The sequence below is a fragment of the Hemiscyllium ocellatum genome, chromosome 28 (assembly GCF_020745735.1).
Source record: "Hemiscyllium ocellatum isolate sHemOce1 chromosome 28, sHemOce1.pat.X.cur, whole genome shotgun sequence".
Classification (NCBI taxonomy): domain Eukaryota; kingdom Metazoa; phylum Chordata; class Chondrichthyes; order Orectolobiformes; family Hemiscylliidae; genus Hemiscyllium; species Hemiscyllium ocellatum.
The window spans coordinates 1,661,993-1,681,999 of NC_083428.1; the positions used below are offsets into that span (position 1 = coordinate 1,661,993).

Here is a 20,007-nt window from a genome sequence, read left to right on the forward strand (position 1 = left end):
GGGGACCGGAAGAGGGTGGGTAAAAGCTAATCCAGGCTTCAGAGACAGCCAAATAAAACTAGAGACTTCAGACATGAAGCTTTGCATGAACAAGCCTCGTTTAGATCCAGCAATTGTTCCAGTCAGCCTGAGGCTTCCACGACAGTAACTGTTTCAGCATGAGCCCAGTATCGGGGTGGGGGAGGAGACACGGATTACACCCAATACTGAGGGCAAGTCAGAAACAGCTTCACAGTGACACAAACACAGACAGGCTCCTGAAAAGTCCTTTATTCAATTTCAAAACAAAGAAATAACGACTAAAAATCAAAATACTGCTAACTCCCGGCTGCAGCAAACATGGACAAAAGCCACTGTTCACGGGGCTCCTGGATAAATATCCCTCCTGTTTCAGATTGAGGTTAGCTTCGAGCTGCCTAGCATCAGGAAGAACAGCAGCTGCTGGAGATCAAAAGGAAGTCCCTCACCTGAGACTTGCACTCACCTGGGTAGTCAGAGTAATCCCAGAGCAAAGCTCATTGTAGACCAAGGGTTTTGGGTACGAAGGAATCGCAATCCTAAACAAAACCTCCAAGCAAAGATTGCAAGTGGGACACTGGGACGTGCAACCGTTCTCTGCAGACAATGCTGCCAAAGTCAGATGCCCAGGGTCCACCTCGCTCCCTTTCCCTGCAGGGGGGTAGGGGTGGGAGGGGCTATGGTTTTGGACAGTCAGCAGCCAGAGGTGCAGAAACCAGATCCAGGCATCAGGAAAGGCTCCAAAGTTTGCTATTACCACATAGCATTTCACAATGCGTTCTCAAGGAGCTCAATGTTACACATTGTTCTCAATTATCCAAATCAGATTGGAGGAACATTGCTCACATCCCAGTGCAGGACAACCACTGAATGACCGTCAGCCCAACCCCTCCAGCTCAGAGCCTGGTCAGACACGCCAGGACAGAAAACCACAACTGCAGATTTCCCTCCCGGAGATGGTGACTCTGCACAGGGTACAGGCACCTGAGCAGGCTGACTCACACTGCAATTTTAAATCACTGTGAAGACATAGAATGTCTAGGGCTATGCACAAACATAATGATCAGTCACTCAAGTGGAGAATCAGGATTTAGGCTGATCCCGCAATGCAGTTTTAGAAATTCTTCTGAAAATGAATTATGATGGAAATAGTCAGGTCTTAATTCTTCAACTTCCAAGTCAGGAAGTTTGTGTTTTGGCAACAAGGCCTGTTTTCAGGTTGCACAGGAATCCCTCTCTTCTGTGCCTGGAGCCATCTTCACAAACCCAAAACTGAATTACTGTGAATTAATTCATCCTCTGGCCTGGGCTGACTCAGAACTGGCACTCTCTCTGTTTCCCCCTTCCAGAGGGAGGAATTTGAGAGTTGTGGCTCAGAGTTGCTAATGTCAGGACAGCGGCAATTCAAGGGCTTTGGTTTAACCAAAAAAAAACCATCCTTTTAAAACTTGCATCTCACAATGTCTCCATCATTAATACATCAACTTTAACGTTGTGACAGAACGGAAGCAAAGCATTGTGGGACAGATTGTGCAACGAGATCAGTGTGTTCAGTCTCAGTGGCATGTTGCTGAAGCAGCCTCCAAAACCAACATGAACCAGCCCCGACAGATTAACAGGTGGTCAGTGGCAGTGAAGCTTCAAGCTGCAGACAGGGCTAGGGTAGGGGGTGCATAGGGTCATCCTAGAGAGAAAGGATCTCTATCCTGTGCCACCTGTAATTCATACCCTCCCGAGGAAATGGAACCAGGTCTTGGCGAAAGGTCATTCAACGTTACTCAGGGGCAGAGTTACACGACTGCAGCCAGAGACAGCAAACTGCGCAGGAGAGAGAGAGAGAGAGAGAGAGAGAGAGAGAGAGAGAGAAAAAGAGAGAGAGAGAGAGAAAAAGAGAGAGAGAAAGAAAGAGAAAGAAAGAGAAAGAAAGAGAAAGAAAGAAAGAGAGAGAAAAAAAAAAGAGAGAGAGAGAAAAAGAGAGCGACTCAACACAAATCGGATCAGAGTGGAAAGCTCCTGGGACAGTGATTTGGCAGCAGCGGTTAGAGTGGACACAGACTCCACTCCAGGAGAGACGTGAGGGGAAGAAAGGGCCAGACTATCAGGTAGAAAGTTAGTATCATCAGAGGCAAATCTTTATCAGCAAGTTACATGGAGTGATGCAGCACATCCCCCATAAACCTTTCACCATTGGCTTCAAAAACAGACACAGCGCCAGAAACAAGAATACAAACCAGCCCCTCCCTCCCACCCCCCCCACCCAACCCTCAAACGAAAATAACCAATCCCCTCTTCTCCCCCTCCCAGCCAGGAAACAGTTTATTTTGGAACAGCAGTGACGTGACAGACCCCAAATATATTGACTGAGGAGAAGGGGTGGGAGGGACAACAAATATTGCAATGCAGCCTGGTCTCAGGCTCAGAGCAAGGGCAGCCATTAAGCCCCTGGAGGGGAGGGAGAGGGGGAGGGGACGGGAGGGGGGAGCAGGGAGGAGGGGGTCAGCTGGTCACCTCCCTCCTGCCCGATGATGGTCATGATTCTTCATTTCCTGAGTCGTCATCGTCATCATAGTAATCAGCATCACCATCTTCTTCATCATCCATATCATCGTCGTACAGGTCATCATACAGCAAGTCCGAACTATTGTCATGTGGAGGAGCTTTAGTCTTGACACAATATTCCGCCAAGGTGGTTGGTACCTTCACGCCATCTTTATCTGCTTCTGCCTTGGTGGCTAAAACCTGTTTTCTAAGAAAGATAAAAAAAAAGGTTTTCCAGATTCAGTGAAGATTCAGACGAGCAAGGCTTCAACAGAATTTACCAGGAAAGCCATACGCAGGCCATTCAGCCCATGGGCTTCCTCCCACCCCTTTTGCATGTCACCCCATCAGCAGATCCTTCCAATTGACGTTTCCTATGTCAATCCAGCCTCTCCTTCAATTTATTGGCAGCATTCACCTCAGCTAAACCCCGTGTGAGTGAATCCCACAATAGCCCACTTGCCAAGTGATGAGGTTTCTCCTGAATTACATTTCTGACCCTCGAGTTCTGCATTCCTGCAAAAGTGGCTAATGTGAAAGAGCCAATGCCAAAACCTCCACCTGTCACACATCATCCAGAACCCGCTACTTCCATCTGCTCAGTCTCCCCGCGCGGTCAGTCTGGTATCATTGTCAGAAATCCACATTGATTGAGGAACAGACACAGGACAGCTCTGAGTACAGTCAGTGGGGTACCATCAAGAAAGTACCATCATTTGAAACAGGCAATTCACAGTTGTCCCTCCTGCTCTCCTGGGTGAACAGAGTTCTGCCACTCAGATCTTTTCAAAAGAAAAACAGGGGCTGGCTCCATGAACAATGTTTACTCCCCAGTTAATAATAAAAATCCATTGGATGGCTCTGATTCATAAGTTTACGTGTCACATCTGAATCAGAGGTCAACAGCACTAGGCCCATAGAGCCTGCACTCGTCAAAAGCCACCTACCTATTCTGACCCCATTTTCCAGCACTTGGTCCACAGCCCTGTGCACATCGAAATACTACTTAGATTAACAGTTGGTGAGGTCTACATACATCTGTTGGGTGGTCCCTGTCACTCTCAGAAACACTTCGGCTGACAGGAGCACTGATACGTGATACCAGGACAGAGGAGGGAAGTGATGCCAAAAAAGATGACAGAAAGGTCAAAGGAAACCAAAAGAGAAAAAGTGATCTTCACTCCACCGCAGCTGGAGACAGGGATAGAATCGAGATGACGCAAAGGAAGAGGCAAGATTAAAGTGGTTCACTAGCCAAACAACAGACAAAAACTTCTCTAGAATGCTTTGTCAAGTTAACAGCAGTGCAAACACTTCAAATTCAACCAGAATTCTAATGGTCACACCATCAGAGTCAAAGGAGTAGTTGTTTGAATGTTGCACTGAAACTCAAATGCTAAACAGGGACTACTTTATGGAATAAGACTGGTCATTAGGAAATGGTTTTCACTGATGATGGATTCTGAAATTAAGTTGGCAAAATTCAAGGAAACTATTTATTTACTGAACCCGAGTACAAACCTGCCACTCCAACTCAACTTCTCACAGTTAGACTTCCAGTTCTATAAACAATTCACAATGCCAGCTTCCCAACAAAATTTGTAAAGATACACCTGGAAAGATCTCTGTCACTTCTCCCAGGAAGACAAATTCCTAAAACATTCAGTGAAAGAATAAATGAGTGACCCTGTATTTAAACCCCAGCTGACATCAGAGGATTGGCATGCTTCTGAAGGGATCAGTTGCACACATCTGTAAATACACAAAGGGGCAGTAGATGTTTGAAGCTGAAAATGTGTTGCTGGTTAAAGCGCAGCAGGTCAGGCAGCATCCAAGGAACAGGAAATTCGACATTTCAGGCCAGAGCCCTTCATCAGGAATGAGGAGAATGTGCCAGGCAGGCTAAGATAAAATGTAGGGAGGAGGGACTTGGGGGAGGGGCGATGGAGATGTGATAGGTGGAAGGAGGTCAAGGTGAGGGTGATAGGTTGGAGTGGGGTGGGGGCGGAGAAGTCAGGAAGAAGATTGCAGGTTAGGAGGGCGGTGCTGAGTTCGAGGGAACCGACTGAGACAAGGTGGGGGGAGGGGAAATGAGGAAACTGGAGAAATCTGAGTTCATTCCTTGTGGTTGGAGGGTTCCCAGGCGGAAGATGAGGCGCTCCTCCTCCGGCCGTCGTGTTGTTATGTTCTGCCGATGGAGGAGTCCAAGGACCTGCATGTCCTCGGTGGAGTGGGAGGGAGAGTTAAAGTGTTGAGCCACGGGATGGTTGGGTTGGTTGGTCCAAGCGTCCCAGTGAAACCAAGGGAACCCAAACATATACTGGCAGGGAAATTTGCTACAACTGCTTGGGAAGATTTAAACTAGTAAAGTGGTCATGGGGGGTGGAACCCAGTGAGATAGTGAGGAAAGTGATTGATCCGAGGCAAGTACAGCTGAGAGAAGAAGTGAGTCAAACAGTCAGGGCAGGCAGGGACAAGGTAGGACTAATAAATTAAACTGCATTTATTTCAATGCAAGGGGCCTAACAGGGAAGGCAGATGAACTCAGGGCATAGTTAGGAACATGGGACTGGGATATCATAGCAATTACAGAAACATGGCTCAGGGATGGGCAGGACTGGCAGCTTAATGTTCCAGGATACAAATGCTACAGGAAGGATAGAAGGGGAGGCAAGAGAGGAGGGGGAGTGGCATTTTTGATAAGGGATAGCATTACAGCTGTGCTGAGGGAGGATATTCCAGTAATACATCCAGGGAAGTTATGTGGGTGGAACTGAGAAATAAGAAAGGGATGATCACCTGATTGGGATTGTATTATAGACCCCCCAATAGTCAGAGGGAAATTGAGAAACAAACTTGTAAGGAGCTCTCAGCTATCTGTAAGAATAATAGGGTGGTTATGGTTGGGGATTTTAACTTTCCAAACATAGATTGGGACTGCTATAGTGTTAAAGGTTTAGATGGAGAGGAATTTGTTAAGTGTGTACAAGACAATTTTCTGATTCAGAATGTGGATGTACCTACTAGAGAAGGTGCAAAACTTGGCCTATCTTGGGAAATAAGGCAGGGCAGGTGACTGAGGTGTCAGTGAGGGAGCACTTTGGGGCCAGCGACCATAATTCTGGATGGAAAAGGATAGACCAGATCTAAAACTTGAAGTTCTAAATTGGAGAAAGGCCAATTGTGACGGTATTAGGCAAGAACTTTCAAAAGCTGATTGGAGGCAGATGTTCGCAGGTGAAGGGACGGCTGTAAAATGGGAAGCCTTCAGAAATGAGATACAAGAATCCATATAAAGTATATTCCTGTCAGGGTGAAAGGGAAGACTGGTAGGTATAGGGAATACTGGATGACTAAAGAAATTGAGGGTCTGGTTCAGAAAAAGAAGGAAGCATATGTCAGGTACAGACAGGAGAGATCGAGTGAATCCTTAGAAGAGTCTAAAGAAAGTAGGAGTAGGGTTACCTCAGATTACAACAGGATCTGGACCAGATGGGCCAATGGGCTGAGAAGTGGCAGATGGAGTTTAATTCAGATAACTGCAAGGTGCTGTGTTTTGGGAAAGCAAATCTTAGCAGGACTTATACACTTAATTGTAAGGTCCCAGGGAGTGTTGCTGAACAAAGACCTTGGAGTGCAGGTTCATAACTCCTTGAAAGTGGAGTCGTAGGTAGATAGGATAGTGAAGGCGGTGTTTGGTATGCTTTCCTTTATTGATCAGAGTAGGAGTTGGGAGGTCATGTTATGGCTGTACAGGACATTGGTTAGGCCACTGTTGGAATATTGCATGTATTTCTGGTCTCCTTCCTATCGGAAAGATGTTGTGAAACTTGAAAGGGTTCAGAAAAGATTTACAAGGATGTTGCCAGGGTCGGAGGATTTGAGCTACAGGGAGAGGCTGAACAGGCTGGGGCTGTTTTCCCTGGAATGTTGGAGGCTGAGGAGTGACCTTATAGAGGTTTATAAAATTATGAAGGGCATGGATATGATAAATCAACAAAGTCTTTTCCCTGGGGGGAGGGATTCCAGAATTAGAGGGGCATAGGTTTAGGGTGAGGGGAGGGGAAAAAGAGATATAAAAGAGATTTAAGGGGCAACGTTTTCACACAGAGGGTGGTGCGTGTATGGAATGAGCTGCCAGAGGAAGTGGTGGAGGCTGGTGCAATTGCAACATTGAAAGAGGCATTTGGATGGGTATATGAATAGGAAGGGTTTGGAGGGATATGGGCCGGGGGCTGGCAGGTGGGACTAGATTGGGTTGGGATATCTGGTCGGCATGGACGGGTTGGACCGAAGAGTCTGTTTCCGTGCTGTACATCTCTATGACTCTATAGAAATAGAAAGCAGGTTACACCACCAGTGCTTCATTTGAAGGCTCACTGAAGATGACGAAACCTTCCAGCTCAGCTAGCAAACCTACATCCAGAACCTCAACCTGAGCTACAAATTTTCTCAAACTATGCTAACATTTGAACCAAGGCTGGAATGAGGTCAGCATCTAATGATCTTTACGGATGGAAATCTGTCATCCTTACTCAAGACACCACACAGCAATATAATCGATTTGTCAATTGTGTGTGAAACGTCTGTGTCGGATATTTACTTACAAGGCTATGGCTTACCATCTTCACAAGCAACTCCAACTCCATGCCCTGAACAAATAAAACAAATCTTCCTGCTGCATCTGATATATTTTATCACGGCATCTACCTTTGTGTCTTTAGCAAACTTGGCTGTAAACTCCCCTCCTTCATTCAAACCATTTATAGAACCACAAAAAGCTAATGCAGGTCCCTGGGAGACACCATCAAGCAGTCATCTCCTGATATACCACAGTACACTCAAATCATCCTGGCTCTGGCTCCTGCCCTTGTCCCCAGACTACAACTCATTATAAACTCCAGCACAACCTCCATTTCCTTCCAATCCTTCACTGTACCAGTTTGTAGCCGTGATGATAGCTATTTCAGCTGAAGTAGCCGAGACTCTGACTCTGATTTGGTCCAAGTGCAATAGTGAAACATTTTGGCCAATCTCGCCCTTTTTAGCAACTCCACATATCACCAGGCAGAGCTCCAGGTCATCACATTAACCACAACAGCCAGCTACAGCACCAAGTCTTAGCCATAGCACAGAAACTCACACAATCATATTCCATATCGATCAGATTTTAGACAGACTTAGACTCACCTAATAATCTCTGCATACTCTCGATCCTTTCCTTTACTGTCCCGCCACTTCCTGAACATCACTGAAGCATCCACATTAGCAGGAGAAAACGTGTTTGGTTCATTCAACAGTGAAATGACACTGAGGAGAATTGTCCTGTCGTGAATCAGGAAGAGAGAGTGTTAAGTACAGGCAAAAACCGGAGATTAGAGGTAAGACAGGGGAGGGGAGACACAGCACATTAAAGCAGCAACTCAAAACACAACTTATAGCAGACTCCTGTGAAAACAATTGCACTGATTTATGGAGCTTGTACCTGACATTTTGGGTGGGATTCCATCTCTCAGAGGGGAGCTCTCCACTCTGCGGGTCATCGACTGGTGGATGCAGAATTGAAATACACACGTCCCCATTCTGCAGGGAGAGAGAAAGATTTCCTCAGCACCCATTCCCACAGGACAATCTCAAAGCTCCTGACTCTGACCCACTGCCCCTCCCCACTTCTCCCACCCTGTGGAGGGTCCAAGCACTGCTCAGCCCCATGAACTTACTCTTCTGCACCCCACACAAAAAAAAGGCTCAGCTTACCTCATAGATATTGGGATGCCACATCTTAGTGAGGAAGCGGAATGTGGGTGGAGAGTATGGATAATCCATAGGAAATGTCAATTGCGCCTGGGAGAGGAAACAAATAGCAGCATTTAGGCAAGCAAGGGACACCAAATTCCAATATTGACCCCCCCTACCAAAAGGGCTGCTTTTCTGATGAAATATTCAAAGACTCATCTGTCACTTCTGGCTGTAAACAATCCTATGTACATTTCTGCAAAACAAATAAGTTCTTCCTCGTGTCCTGGAACCAATATTCATTCTTAAACCAATTTAAAACAGAACACCACCCACATTAGCTTGCAAATTTCCTGAGAAAAACGTAGTTATCCGATAAGTGCCGACACTGACGAGTAAATTCGCGTGATTGTGGGCTTGACACTGGGAACCAAGCAAAGCAACTTGTATTCTTGTAACATCTTTAACATGTCCAGATTATGAAACAAAACTTGACATAAGCCATAATATTAAGGCAGGTGATCAGAAATTTAGTCAAACAGGAGGGTGCAGGAGAGATAAGGTCAGCTTTAAAAGGAGTCTTTCAAGGGGGACAAATGGGAACTCCAGAATTTCACCCTGAACAGTTGGTGATGGTAGAGATGGAAATCTGTAATGAACAGGACCAGAAGAAGCACAAACTATATATCAGGAGATTCTGAAGAAAGAGCTTTAAGAAAGAGTCAGTTAGACTCGAAACGTCAGCTCTTTTCTCTCCTTACAGATGCTGCCGACCTGCTGAGATTTTCCAGCATTTTCTCTTTTTGGTTTCAGATTCCAGCATCCGCAGTAATTTACTTTTAACTAGTTAATAGGAACTGCAACCCAGAGCAGATTTTATTTCATTTGCAGAAGAGTTGTGTATCTGGAATTCAGTGCCTTAAAAGGGTGATAGCCAAGAATTATTACAGCATTTAAGAGTAGCTCAATAATCATTTGAGATGCCACATCATACAAGGCTATGGACCAAGTGCTGGCAAATGGATTACAGTAGATAGATGCTTGATGACTGGAACAGACACAATGGACTGAACGGCCTCTCCACGTTATAAAACTCCACCACAGTGTCTCACGAAGGAGATCTCAATCAGTCTATAGAAGAGGAGGACTCAGATCCCACCGATCCAGGGATCTCCAGGCCAATTGGCGGCTCACACTCGGAGCCCAGAGTTCCAAATGTCTGTACGAAATCAGCACCAAACCCAACCCCCACATCCTGCACCATCCGGGCTGGAGACAGAACAAATACACCCACCCCCACCCAGCCCAACACCAGCTAAATCTGGGGGAGAATTATCCCCTTCACCCCAGGGACCATTTCACCAACCACCCCCCTCCAAACTGTCACTGAACACACAGGCCCCTCCCAACAGCCCCCAAACATCCGTCAGCTTCACCACCACCTCCCCCTCCCGGACCAGCCCAAGGCCTCAGCCTCAGCCTCGGCCTCACCTTGAAGTAGCCGCCCTCGTAGTGAGTGTTGGGCGGCCCGAAGATCGCCACTTCCCAGTTGTAGAGGTCGGACTCGTCGACCAGGGTGATGCGGAAACCCTCCACCGGCTCCTCCTGGAGGCTCTTCAGCTCCAACATCAGCGCCTTCTGGGAGCTGCTGCTCTGCTGGTGAGCCATGGCCGCCGGGGCCGGAGCCGGAGCCGGGCCCCCGGGCCGGGCTGCGACGAGACTGACTGTGGGTTCGGTCCGGAGTTGTCTCCGCTCTGGGTCTTGGGCCTGTCCTGGGGGGTATCCGCTCTAGGTCCGGGGCCTATCCGGGAAGGGTATCCGCTGTGAGGGTGGGGGGCTGGGGGGTGGGGATCTCCGCTGTGGCTCTGGGTGGGGGGTGGGGGGTGGCCCGTGGCCGGAGACTCGGCTCCGAGTCACTGACCCCGCGCTCTGGATACAATCGCCCCCGTCACCGGCTCCGACCAATCGCAGCACCGCCACAAAGTAACAAATCACAATGTGTCCAATCAGGACCGGTACCGCTCTCAACCAATCAGCACACGGAACAACAAGCGCCACCAGTCAACGAGCAATGGTAGCAAGCTTGACCAATCGGAAGGCAGCCGGCCCTTCGGGCTGCCACGCAATTAAAGGAATCACGTGATAATGGAGCGCCGGGCATTGTGGGAGATGTAGTCTTCTGCCGCGGCCAGTGGACCATTCCCCCAACGGCGTTGGACTGAATGGCACCTAAATGGGAATACCCATGGACCTGACTTACTGGAACTTCCACAAGTTATTCGACAGTGGCTGTAATTAGAGGTTCTCCACTTTACACAAGCCTTGAATTTATCTCAGCAACAGAATAGAGGGATTAGTTACTAGGCAGGCACTGGAATTGGATGGATAAAACAAGTCTTGTTAAAAGACAAAGTTGGGTACACTCTGAAGGCACACAGCATTCACAACAAGGTAGGTGGTCTTAAGGCACAAATAGAGATAAGTAGGTACATGGTGACCAGGATTAGGAATTGAATATTCAAGAACATTTGATGTTTAACAAGCACAGATAAGGAGGAAAAGGCATTGGAGACACACTGAACAGAACAAGTGGGATCAGAAGGACAATGTATGGACTCTATTTTAGGGATGCTTATCTAGAGCAGCACATTGGGGGGAGCCAACTAGAGGACAAGCTATTTTATTCCTAACTTTATGTAGCAACAGCTGAAAAATGTGGGAGAGAATGAGGAGTTGAAGGAAATTGGTATTACCAACAAGAATGGGGCTGACAGTTAATAAATCCTCAGGAACTGATGGCCTTCACCCCAGAGTATTAAGGAGGTGGTTAGAGAGCTGGCTAGCACATTGATTATTTTCAAAATTCTATACATTCTGGAATACTTTAATTCTTGTGGATTGGAAAGCAGCAAACATTACCCCACGATTTAAGAAGGAACAAAGAAAATTAGAGCACAGAAACAGGAACAGGCCTTTCGGTCCTTCAAGCCTGCCCCGATCCAGATCCTCTATCTAAACCTGCCGTCTATTTTCTAAGGATCTGTATCCCTTTACTCCCTGCCCATTCCTGTATCTGTCTAGATATATCTTAAATTATGCTACTATGCCAGCCTCTACCACCTCTGCTGGCAATGCGTTCCAGGCACGCACCACCCTCTGCATAAAGAACTTTTCACACAGATGTCCCTAAAACTTTTCCCCTCTCACTTTAAACTCGTAACCCCTAGTAATTGAGTCCCCCACTCTGGGAAAAAGCTTCTTGCTATCCACCCTGTCTGTACCTCTCATGATTTTGTACACCTCAATCAGGTCCCCCCTCAACCTCTGTCTTTCTAATGAAAATAATCATAATCTACTCAACCTCTCTTCATAGCTAGTGCCTTCCATATCAGGCAACATCCTCCTGAACTCTCCTGCACTCTCTCCAAAGCATCCATATCCTTTTAGTTATGTGACGACCAAAACTGTATGCAGTATTCCAAATTGTGGCTGAACCAAAGTCTTACACAGTTGTAACATGACCTGCCAACTCTTGTACTCAATACCCTGTCCAGTGAAGGAAAGCATGCTGTATGCCTTCTTGACACCTTCAGGGAACAATGGACCTGAACACTCAAGATCTTTCTCTGCATCAATTTTCTCCAGGACTTTTCCATTTACTGTATAGTTCGCTCTTGAATTGGATCTTCGCATTTGCCCAGATTGAACTCCATCTGCTATTTCTCTGCCCAACTCTCCAATCTATCTATATTCTGCTGTATTCTTTGTAAGTCCCTTCACTATCTGCTACTCCATCAATCTTATTGTCATCTGAAAATTGCTAATCAGACCACCTATACCATCCTCCAGATCTTTGATGTATATCACAAACAGCAGTGGTCCCAACACAGATCCCTGTGGAACACCACTGCTCACAGCTTTCCATTTTGAGAAACTCCCTTCCACCAGTACTCTCGCCTGTTGCCCAGCCCGTTCTCTATCCATCTCGCAAATACACCCTGGACCCCATGCAACTTCACATTCTCCATCAGCCTACCATGGGGAACCTCATCAAACACCTTACTGAAGTCCATGTGTATGACATCAACAGCCCTTACCACAATCAACTTTACCACTTCCTCAAAGAATTTTATTAATTTGGTAAGACATGACCTTCCCTGCACAAAACCATGCTGCCAATCACAGATAAGCCCATTTTCTTCCAAATGTAAATAGATCCTATCTCTAGTATCTTCTCCAGCATCTTCCCTATCACTGACATCAAGCTCATGTCTATAATTACCTGAATTATCCCTGATACCCTTCTTAAACAAGGGGACAACATTAGCAATTCTCCAGTCCTCTGGGACCTCACTTGTGTTGCAAAGATATCTGTTAAGGCCCTAACTATTTCCTCTCTCGCTTTCCTCAGTAACCTGGGATAGTTCCCATCTGGACCTGGGGACTTGTCCACCTTAATGCCTTTTAGATTACTGAACACTTCCTCCCTCCTTATGCCAACTTGACCTAGAGAAATCAAACATCTATCTGTAACCTCAACATCCATCATGTCCCTCTCCTCAGAGAATACCAATGCAAAGTACTCATTAAGAATCTCACCCATTTAGTTGGCTCCGTGGCTCAGTGGTTAGCACTGCTGCCTCACAGCGCCAGGGACCCAGATTCAATCCCAGCTTGGGTGTGACTGTCTGTGTGGAGTTTGCACATCCTCCCTGTGTCTGCGTGGGTTTCCTCCCATAGTCCAAAGATGTGCAGGTCAGGTGAGCTGGCTGTGCTAAATTGCCCATAGTGTTCAGGAATGTGTAGGCTAGGTGCATTAGTCAGGGGAATGTACAGTGATAGGGTAGGGGAATGGGTCTGGGTGGGATACTCTTAGGAGGGTTGGTGTGGACTTGTTGGGCCAAATGGCCTGTTTGCCCAGTGTAGGGATTCTATAAAAGAAGCAAGAGAGAAAACAGGGAATTACAGACCCAACAACTTTACATTAAGGAGTAGTACTAGAACTTATTATAAAGGATGGGATAAAGAGATACCTGGTTAATAATTGGACAGTCCGCATGGATTTGCGAATGGGAAATCATGTTTGACAAACTTGTTGGAGTCTTTTTTTAAGATGTTACACACAAAAACTGACAGAAAGTCAATGGACATTGTATGCTTAAGATTATTAAATGTCTTTTGATAAAATCCTCAACAGAATGCTGGTTACAAAACTTCGAATTGGCATAGGAGGTAATGTACTGTCACGGGTTAATTAATGGCCAAAAACCAGAAACCAAAGTAGGAATAAGTAGGTCATTCTCATGTTTGTAGACTGTGACTCATGAGTTACTACAAGGATCAGTACTTGGGTCTTAGCTGTTCACAATATATACCACTGAGTTGGACATGGGGATTAAAACAATATTTACAAATTTGCGAATGATACAGAGCTAAGTGTGAATATGTATGTTGTGAGGAAGACGTAAAGCAGCTTCAGAAGCTTCCTGAAGAAGGGCTCATGCCCGAAACGTCGACTCTCCTGTTCCTTGGATGCTGCCTGACCTGCTGCGCTTTTCCAGTAACACATTTTCAGCTCTGATCTCCAGCATCTGCAGACCTCACTTTCTCTCAGAAGAGTTTAGAGAGGATTAGTCAGTGGGCCACAAGATTGCAAATCAAATATACTGTGGGAAAATGTGAGGTTATCCACTTGGTAGAAAAAACAAATGGTAAGAGATTGGAAAGCGTAGATGTACAAAGATGACCTTGTGAATAAGTCAGTGAAGGCGAGCATGCAAATGCAGCGAGCAATTAGAAAGCTAATGGAGTGTTAACCTATAGTGCAAGAGGATTTGAGTACAAGAGTGGTGAGGTCTTTTATGAAAGCTTGGTTAGACCACGGTTAGATCGGGAAAACTGAATGCAGATTTAGTCTCCTTATTTCAGGAAACATAATATTGCCATAGAGGGAGTGCAGAGATGGACTTCACTGTGGTGAAAGATGCCTGATATGTGTATGTATTAATATCATTTTGAGTTTGAGATTTAGAAGTGGGCGGCACGGTGGTTAGCACTGCTGCCTCACAGCGCCTGTAGACCCGGGTTCAATTCCCGACTCAGGTGACTGACTGTGTGGAGTTTGCACGTTCTCCCTGTGTCTGCGTGGGTTTCCTCCGGGTGCTCCGGTTTCCTCCCACAGTCACAAAGATGTGCGGGTCAGGTGAATTGGCCAAGCTAAATTGCCCATAGTGTTAGGTAAGGGGTAAATGTAGGGGTATGGGTGGGTTGCGCTTCGGCGGGTCGGTGTGGACTTGTTGGGCCGAAGGGCCTGTTTCCACACTGTAAGTCTAATCTAATCTAATATTGGCATTTTAATGAAATACATTTGTAAAGAGTGACTAGTTCAGACAGTCTTTCCAGACCACTCACCTAACTCCATAAGTGTCAGAGCGTAGGCAACCATTGGAAGATTGTTTATACTGTGTTGGTTATGATGTGGAGGTGTCTGTGTTGGACAAAGTCAGAGGTCTCATGACACCAGGTTATTGTCCAATAGGTTTATTTGAAATCACAAGCTTTCAGAGCACTGCCCCTTCATCAGATGAAGTGAGAGACACAGAATTTATAGGCAGAGAGATCAAAAGAAATGGCTTGAGTGGAGTTTCGAATAATAAGTCTACAGGTGATCAAAAGTGTCAGACAGTGTGAGTAAAGTGTCAACAGCTGAAAGAATGACCTATAATCCGATTAAATAAGGCAAAGAGATGATTACAAAAATTTAAAAATAAATTTAGTGCTGGAGACAAACCAAACGATCAAAATAACATGATAGTTATAAGAGTCACTTGCTGAGGATCTAACTAAAGTAGTAAGTAATCCAAAACTGTACAAACAAATGAATGTAGAGAGATCATAACACGTTATCAAGACGATGTCAAAACAGGACAGCAAGGGAGATTTTTCAGATACAGAAGTGTGGAGGGGTCACCATTGTCAACTTGTCTAACCGCACCCTTCACCCAGGGTTCTCAGCCAAGGGCTCAGTTTCTGCCCTACTACCAAAATGGAACCCATTGTGTCTACTGCAAGACCAGAGGAATTCTTCAGGCAAATAAGACTCTGGGAATCCTTCCATGAACCCCAAAATCTCGGCAGTGAGCCCAATGAGACAACCGGAACAGTTGACAGAGAGATCCTTGGTGCAACGACTAAAGAGTCATATTAGACGCCTCTGGAAGATGCTGTCCTAGGCTCAACATGTATGCTGGAGCCATCAAGAGATGCATTAACATCCAAACCATCAGCTGCACGCACAAGGCTGTGCAGAACGTCACCCAAGCACAACGCAACGCCATCCATGCTCAAGACCAATTGCAACATTGTCATCAAACCAGCAAAGCAGAAGCCACTGTCATACAGAATAGAACAGACTATTGCAAAGATGCATTCCAACAACTGAAAAACCAGAAACACTACAGACAACAACCTGCCAATCTGACCAAAGAACACAGGCGTCAACTCAACAAGTCCTTTGATCCAGACTTTCAGAGTATCCTACGTACTCTCATCCCATGTACTTCTCACATAGGAGAATTCTACTGCATTCTGAAGATACACAAAGCCAACACACCTGGATGTTCCCTCGTATTTGGCAATGGACCCTGTGTGAGAACCTCTCTGGCTATGTCGAGGGCATCTTGAAACCCATTGTACAAGGAACCCCCAGCTTCTCTTGCGACACTACAGATTTCTTAAGAAACTCAGCATCAAGGACCAGTCAACCAGGAACATTCTTTGTCACAATGGACGTTTCGGCACTCTACACTAGCACCCCACACGATGATGGAATCACTGCAACAGCCTCGGTAGTCAATACCAACAAGTGCCAATCTCCAGGCACCATCCTACAACTCATCCACTTCATTCTCGATCACAACATTTTCACCTTCAACAACTACAAATGGAACAGCCACAGGGACCAACATTTTGTGCACAAGTTTGCGCAAGACCTCTTTACTGCACAGGACCTCCGACCAATGCTATACACCAGATATACTAACAACATTATCTTCCTCTGGACTCATGGCAGGGAATCACTGAAATGACTACATAGCAATATCAACAAGTTGCATCCTACCATCAGACTTACCATGAACTACTCTTTAGAATCAGTCTCATTCTTGGACGGACACACTTATCTCCATCAAGGACGGTCACCTCAGTACCTCACTCTACCACAAGGCCACGGACAACCTCATATCATGCACTTCTCTAGCTTCCACCCTAAACATATTAAAGAAGCACTCCCTATAGACAGACCCTGTGTGTACTCAGGATCTGCTCAGGTGAGGGGCAATGGGACGGACACCTAAAGATTTCAAAGGACACCCTCATAAGAACGGGATGCAGCGCTCAACTCATTGATTGAGAGTTGCGATGTGCCACAGCAAGAAACTGCAACAACCTCCTCAGACGACAAGAGAAAGGATACAACCAATAGAGTACCCTTTGTCATCCACCACATCCCTGGAGCGGAGGGACAATGCCATTTTCTTTGTAGCCTTCAACATGTTGATGATGATGAACATCTCACCAAGATCATCCCTACACCTCCACTTCTCACCATCAAACAACCGCCAAACAGACCATCATTCGCAGCAAATTCCCCACCCTTCAGGACAGCATCAACCACACCATACAACCCCTGCCTCAGCAACTTCTGCAAGACATGTCAGATCATCGACACAGACACTACCATCACACATGGGAGCACCAACCACTGCGTTCATGGTACATACTCATGAGACTCAGCCAATATTGTCTACCTCATATGCTGCAGGCAAGAATGCCCTGAAGCATGGAATACTGGCGAGACCATGCAGATGCTAATGATAACAGATGAAAGCACAATCGCCAGACAGGAGTGTTCCCTCCTAGTCAGGCAACACTTCAGCGGTTAAGGACATTCAGCCTCCGATCTTTGGGTGAGCAACCTCCCAAGCGGCCTTCAAGATACTCAACAATGCAGTATTGCCTAGCAGAAACGAATAGTCAAGTTCCATACCCATGAAGACGGCCTTCATCATGACCTTGGGTACATGTGGGGCGGCACGGTGGCTTTGTGGTTTCGCACTGCTGCCTCACAGCGCCAGGGATCCAGGTTCAATTCCAGCTTAGGCTGACTGTCTGTGTGGAGTTTGCACATTCTCCCTGCATTTGCATGAGTTTCTTCCCATAGTCCAAAGAGGTGCAGGTTAGGGTGAATTGGCTATGCTAAATTACCTGTAGTGTTAGGTGCATCATTCAGAGTGAAATGGGTCTGGGTGGGTTACTCTTCTGAGGGTCGGTGTAGACTTGTTGGGCCAAAGGGCCTGTTTCCACACTGTAGGGAATCTAATCAAACATGTTCCCCTACCACACTGTTCTGTCCTTGCTGTCCTGTTTTGACACAATCATCTTGATAACTTGTTTATGATCTCCCTACCATATTAGTTTGTACAGCTTTGGAATAATTACTAATTTGGTTAGACTCTCAGCAAGTGACTCTTATAACTATCATGTTATTCCAGTCATTTGGTTTGTCTCCAGCACCACCATCTCTCTGCCTCATTTAAACAGTTTATAAACAGTTTGCTTGTTATTCAGCTGTTGACACTTTACTCACACCATCTGACACTTTAGATTACCTGCAGAGACTTATTATTCGACACCCCATTCACACCATTTGTATGATCTTTTGATCTCTCTCCCCATACATTGTGTGTGCGCTTCTCTCTCACTTCACCTGATGAAGGGACAACACTCTGAAAGCTTGTGATTTCAAATAAACCTGTTCGACTATAACCTGGTGTCAAGTGATGTCTGACTGTGTTGGTTATGAGTGAGTCTAAACATTGAGGGTGATGAGTTCATTTTTGATTCAGAATAATCCCAGGGTTGAGTTTATCTTTAAAAAGCAGTTAAGGCAAATGGATGTTTGGCCTTTATTGCTGGGGATTAGACTTTCGGGAAGGCTTGTTACAGCTGTACAAGGTGCTGGTGAGGCTGTATCTGGAACACAGTGTACAGACTTGATCCTTACGATGAAGGAGTTGCCTTAGCAAGAACAACTAAAAAGGTGAAGCCATTATTCATTGGAGTTTAGAAGAATGAGGGTGATCTTATTGAAACATAAGGTTTTGAGGAGGCCTGATAGGGTAGGTGTTGAGAAGAGATTCCGACTAGTGAAGGAATCTCAAACCAAAGGACATAGTTCCAAAATAAGGGGACACTTATTTAAAATTGAGATACAAAGGAATCAATTTGCCTGGATGTAGTGGATGTACCACAGAGTAGTGGAGGCAAAATCACTGAGGTTTAAGGTGGTGGTAGATTTTTGAAACAGGATTTGAAGGCTATGAGGAACTGACATGAAAGAGGAGTTGAGGCCTAGAGCAGATCAGAGATGACGCTATAGAATTGCCTACTCCTACTCCTGTCTTATGTTAACCAAGAGATTAAAAGATTTTGGCAATTTGGAGGAATACTGATGGGGTCACTTTTAAAGAAAAGTGTAAAACCGTTCAGAAAGTAGTAAAATCAATCAGAAAATTTAATTTCCAGACCAGGAGTGTTTGGCTAAAAATCTGTAAGCTATTTAAAAGTTGAAAAAGTCTAACATATAAGTTTTATGAGTATTAATGTTTAAAGAAATGCAGAAACTAAGAACAGGAGTAGGCTATTCAGCTCTCCGAGCCCGCCAATCATCTACCTTAGTCCCCTGTTCCCACTTGCTCCCACATCCTTGATCCCTTTAGTCCTTAGAACTAAACATATCTCCTTCTTAAAAAAAATAGTATTTGGTCCCAATGACTAAATATGGTTGAGAATTTCACAGGTTCATAATTCTTCAGGTGAAGAAATTTCTCCTCACCTCAGTTTGAACTGGCCTGCCCTGTATCATTAGATCATGACTCCTGGTTCTGGACTGCCCCGTATTGGGAACATATTTCCTGTGTTCACCCTGTCTCGTCCTGTTAGATTTTATAGATTTCAATGAGATCCCCCTCACTCTCCTAAACTCCACTGAATCTAACCCAAACTGATCCAGTTTCTCTGATCAGACTTCACCGGTAACAATTGGGGAAAATCAGCCACAACAAAGTGAAAGATAATTCCAGACAGTTAATGTCTCTGGATTTGAATCACTGTAAAGTGATGCTATTGGGAAGTAGATGAGACTTTGTTTTGCTTTGTGTTTGTGGTGTCCAATATTTAGATAATAGATTATTTCTTGTTTTCATCTTTTCTGTAATAATAGACTTCTCGTCTGTCTGTTAAAGAAACTGCAGCCTTATCAATCACCACGTCAACTAAAAATAAATGATCAGTTATCAGGCCAGATTTCACTGTCGGATCTGATATGTCTAGTGGTACCATCAACTAAGATCATTACGATGTCTAACTGGAGCAACTTACAGATGGTAATCTAATATTACACTCCAGAGAGGTGTTTAAGCCATGGAGTGAGGTGTTTATATTTGGAATAACAAATACCTGGGCGTGGATTACAGACTGGAATCTGAACAAGAGGTTCAGGGAGTTTATACGTAGAATAACAGATACCCAACAGTATGTTACAGACTGCAATCTAATTGAAGGGTTCAGGGTGTTTATATGTAGAATAACAAACACCTGGGAGTCAGTTACAGACTGAACCTATTCAAAGGCTGGTGTAAAATTGTCTGCTTGCCT

The 20,007-nt window shown here is 45.4% G+C and overlaps 1 protein-coding gene across 1 annotated transcript; it reads right to left on the minus strand.

Moving 5' to 3' along the window:
- Positions 1-255: 255 nt before the first annotated feature.
- On the minus strand, positions 256-10,259 carry LOC132828913 (ubiquitin-conjugating enzyme E2 R2-like). The gene is made up of 5 exons (XM_060846109.1): positions 9,784-10,259; positions 8,314-8,400; positions 8,042-8,139; positions 7,747-7,881; positions 256-2,764 (listed from the first exon to the last, which is right to left on the minus strand). Exons 1-5 carry the CDS (start codon positions 9,958-9,960, stop codon positions 2,548-2,550), a joined length of 714 nt encoding a protein of 237 aa, XP_060702092.1. The 5' UTR covers positions 9,961-10,259; the 3' UTR covers positions 256-2,547.
- Between the last annotated feature and the right edge of the window lie 9,748 nt (positions 10,260-20,007).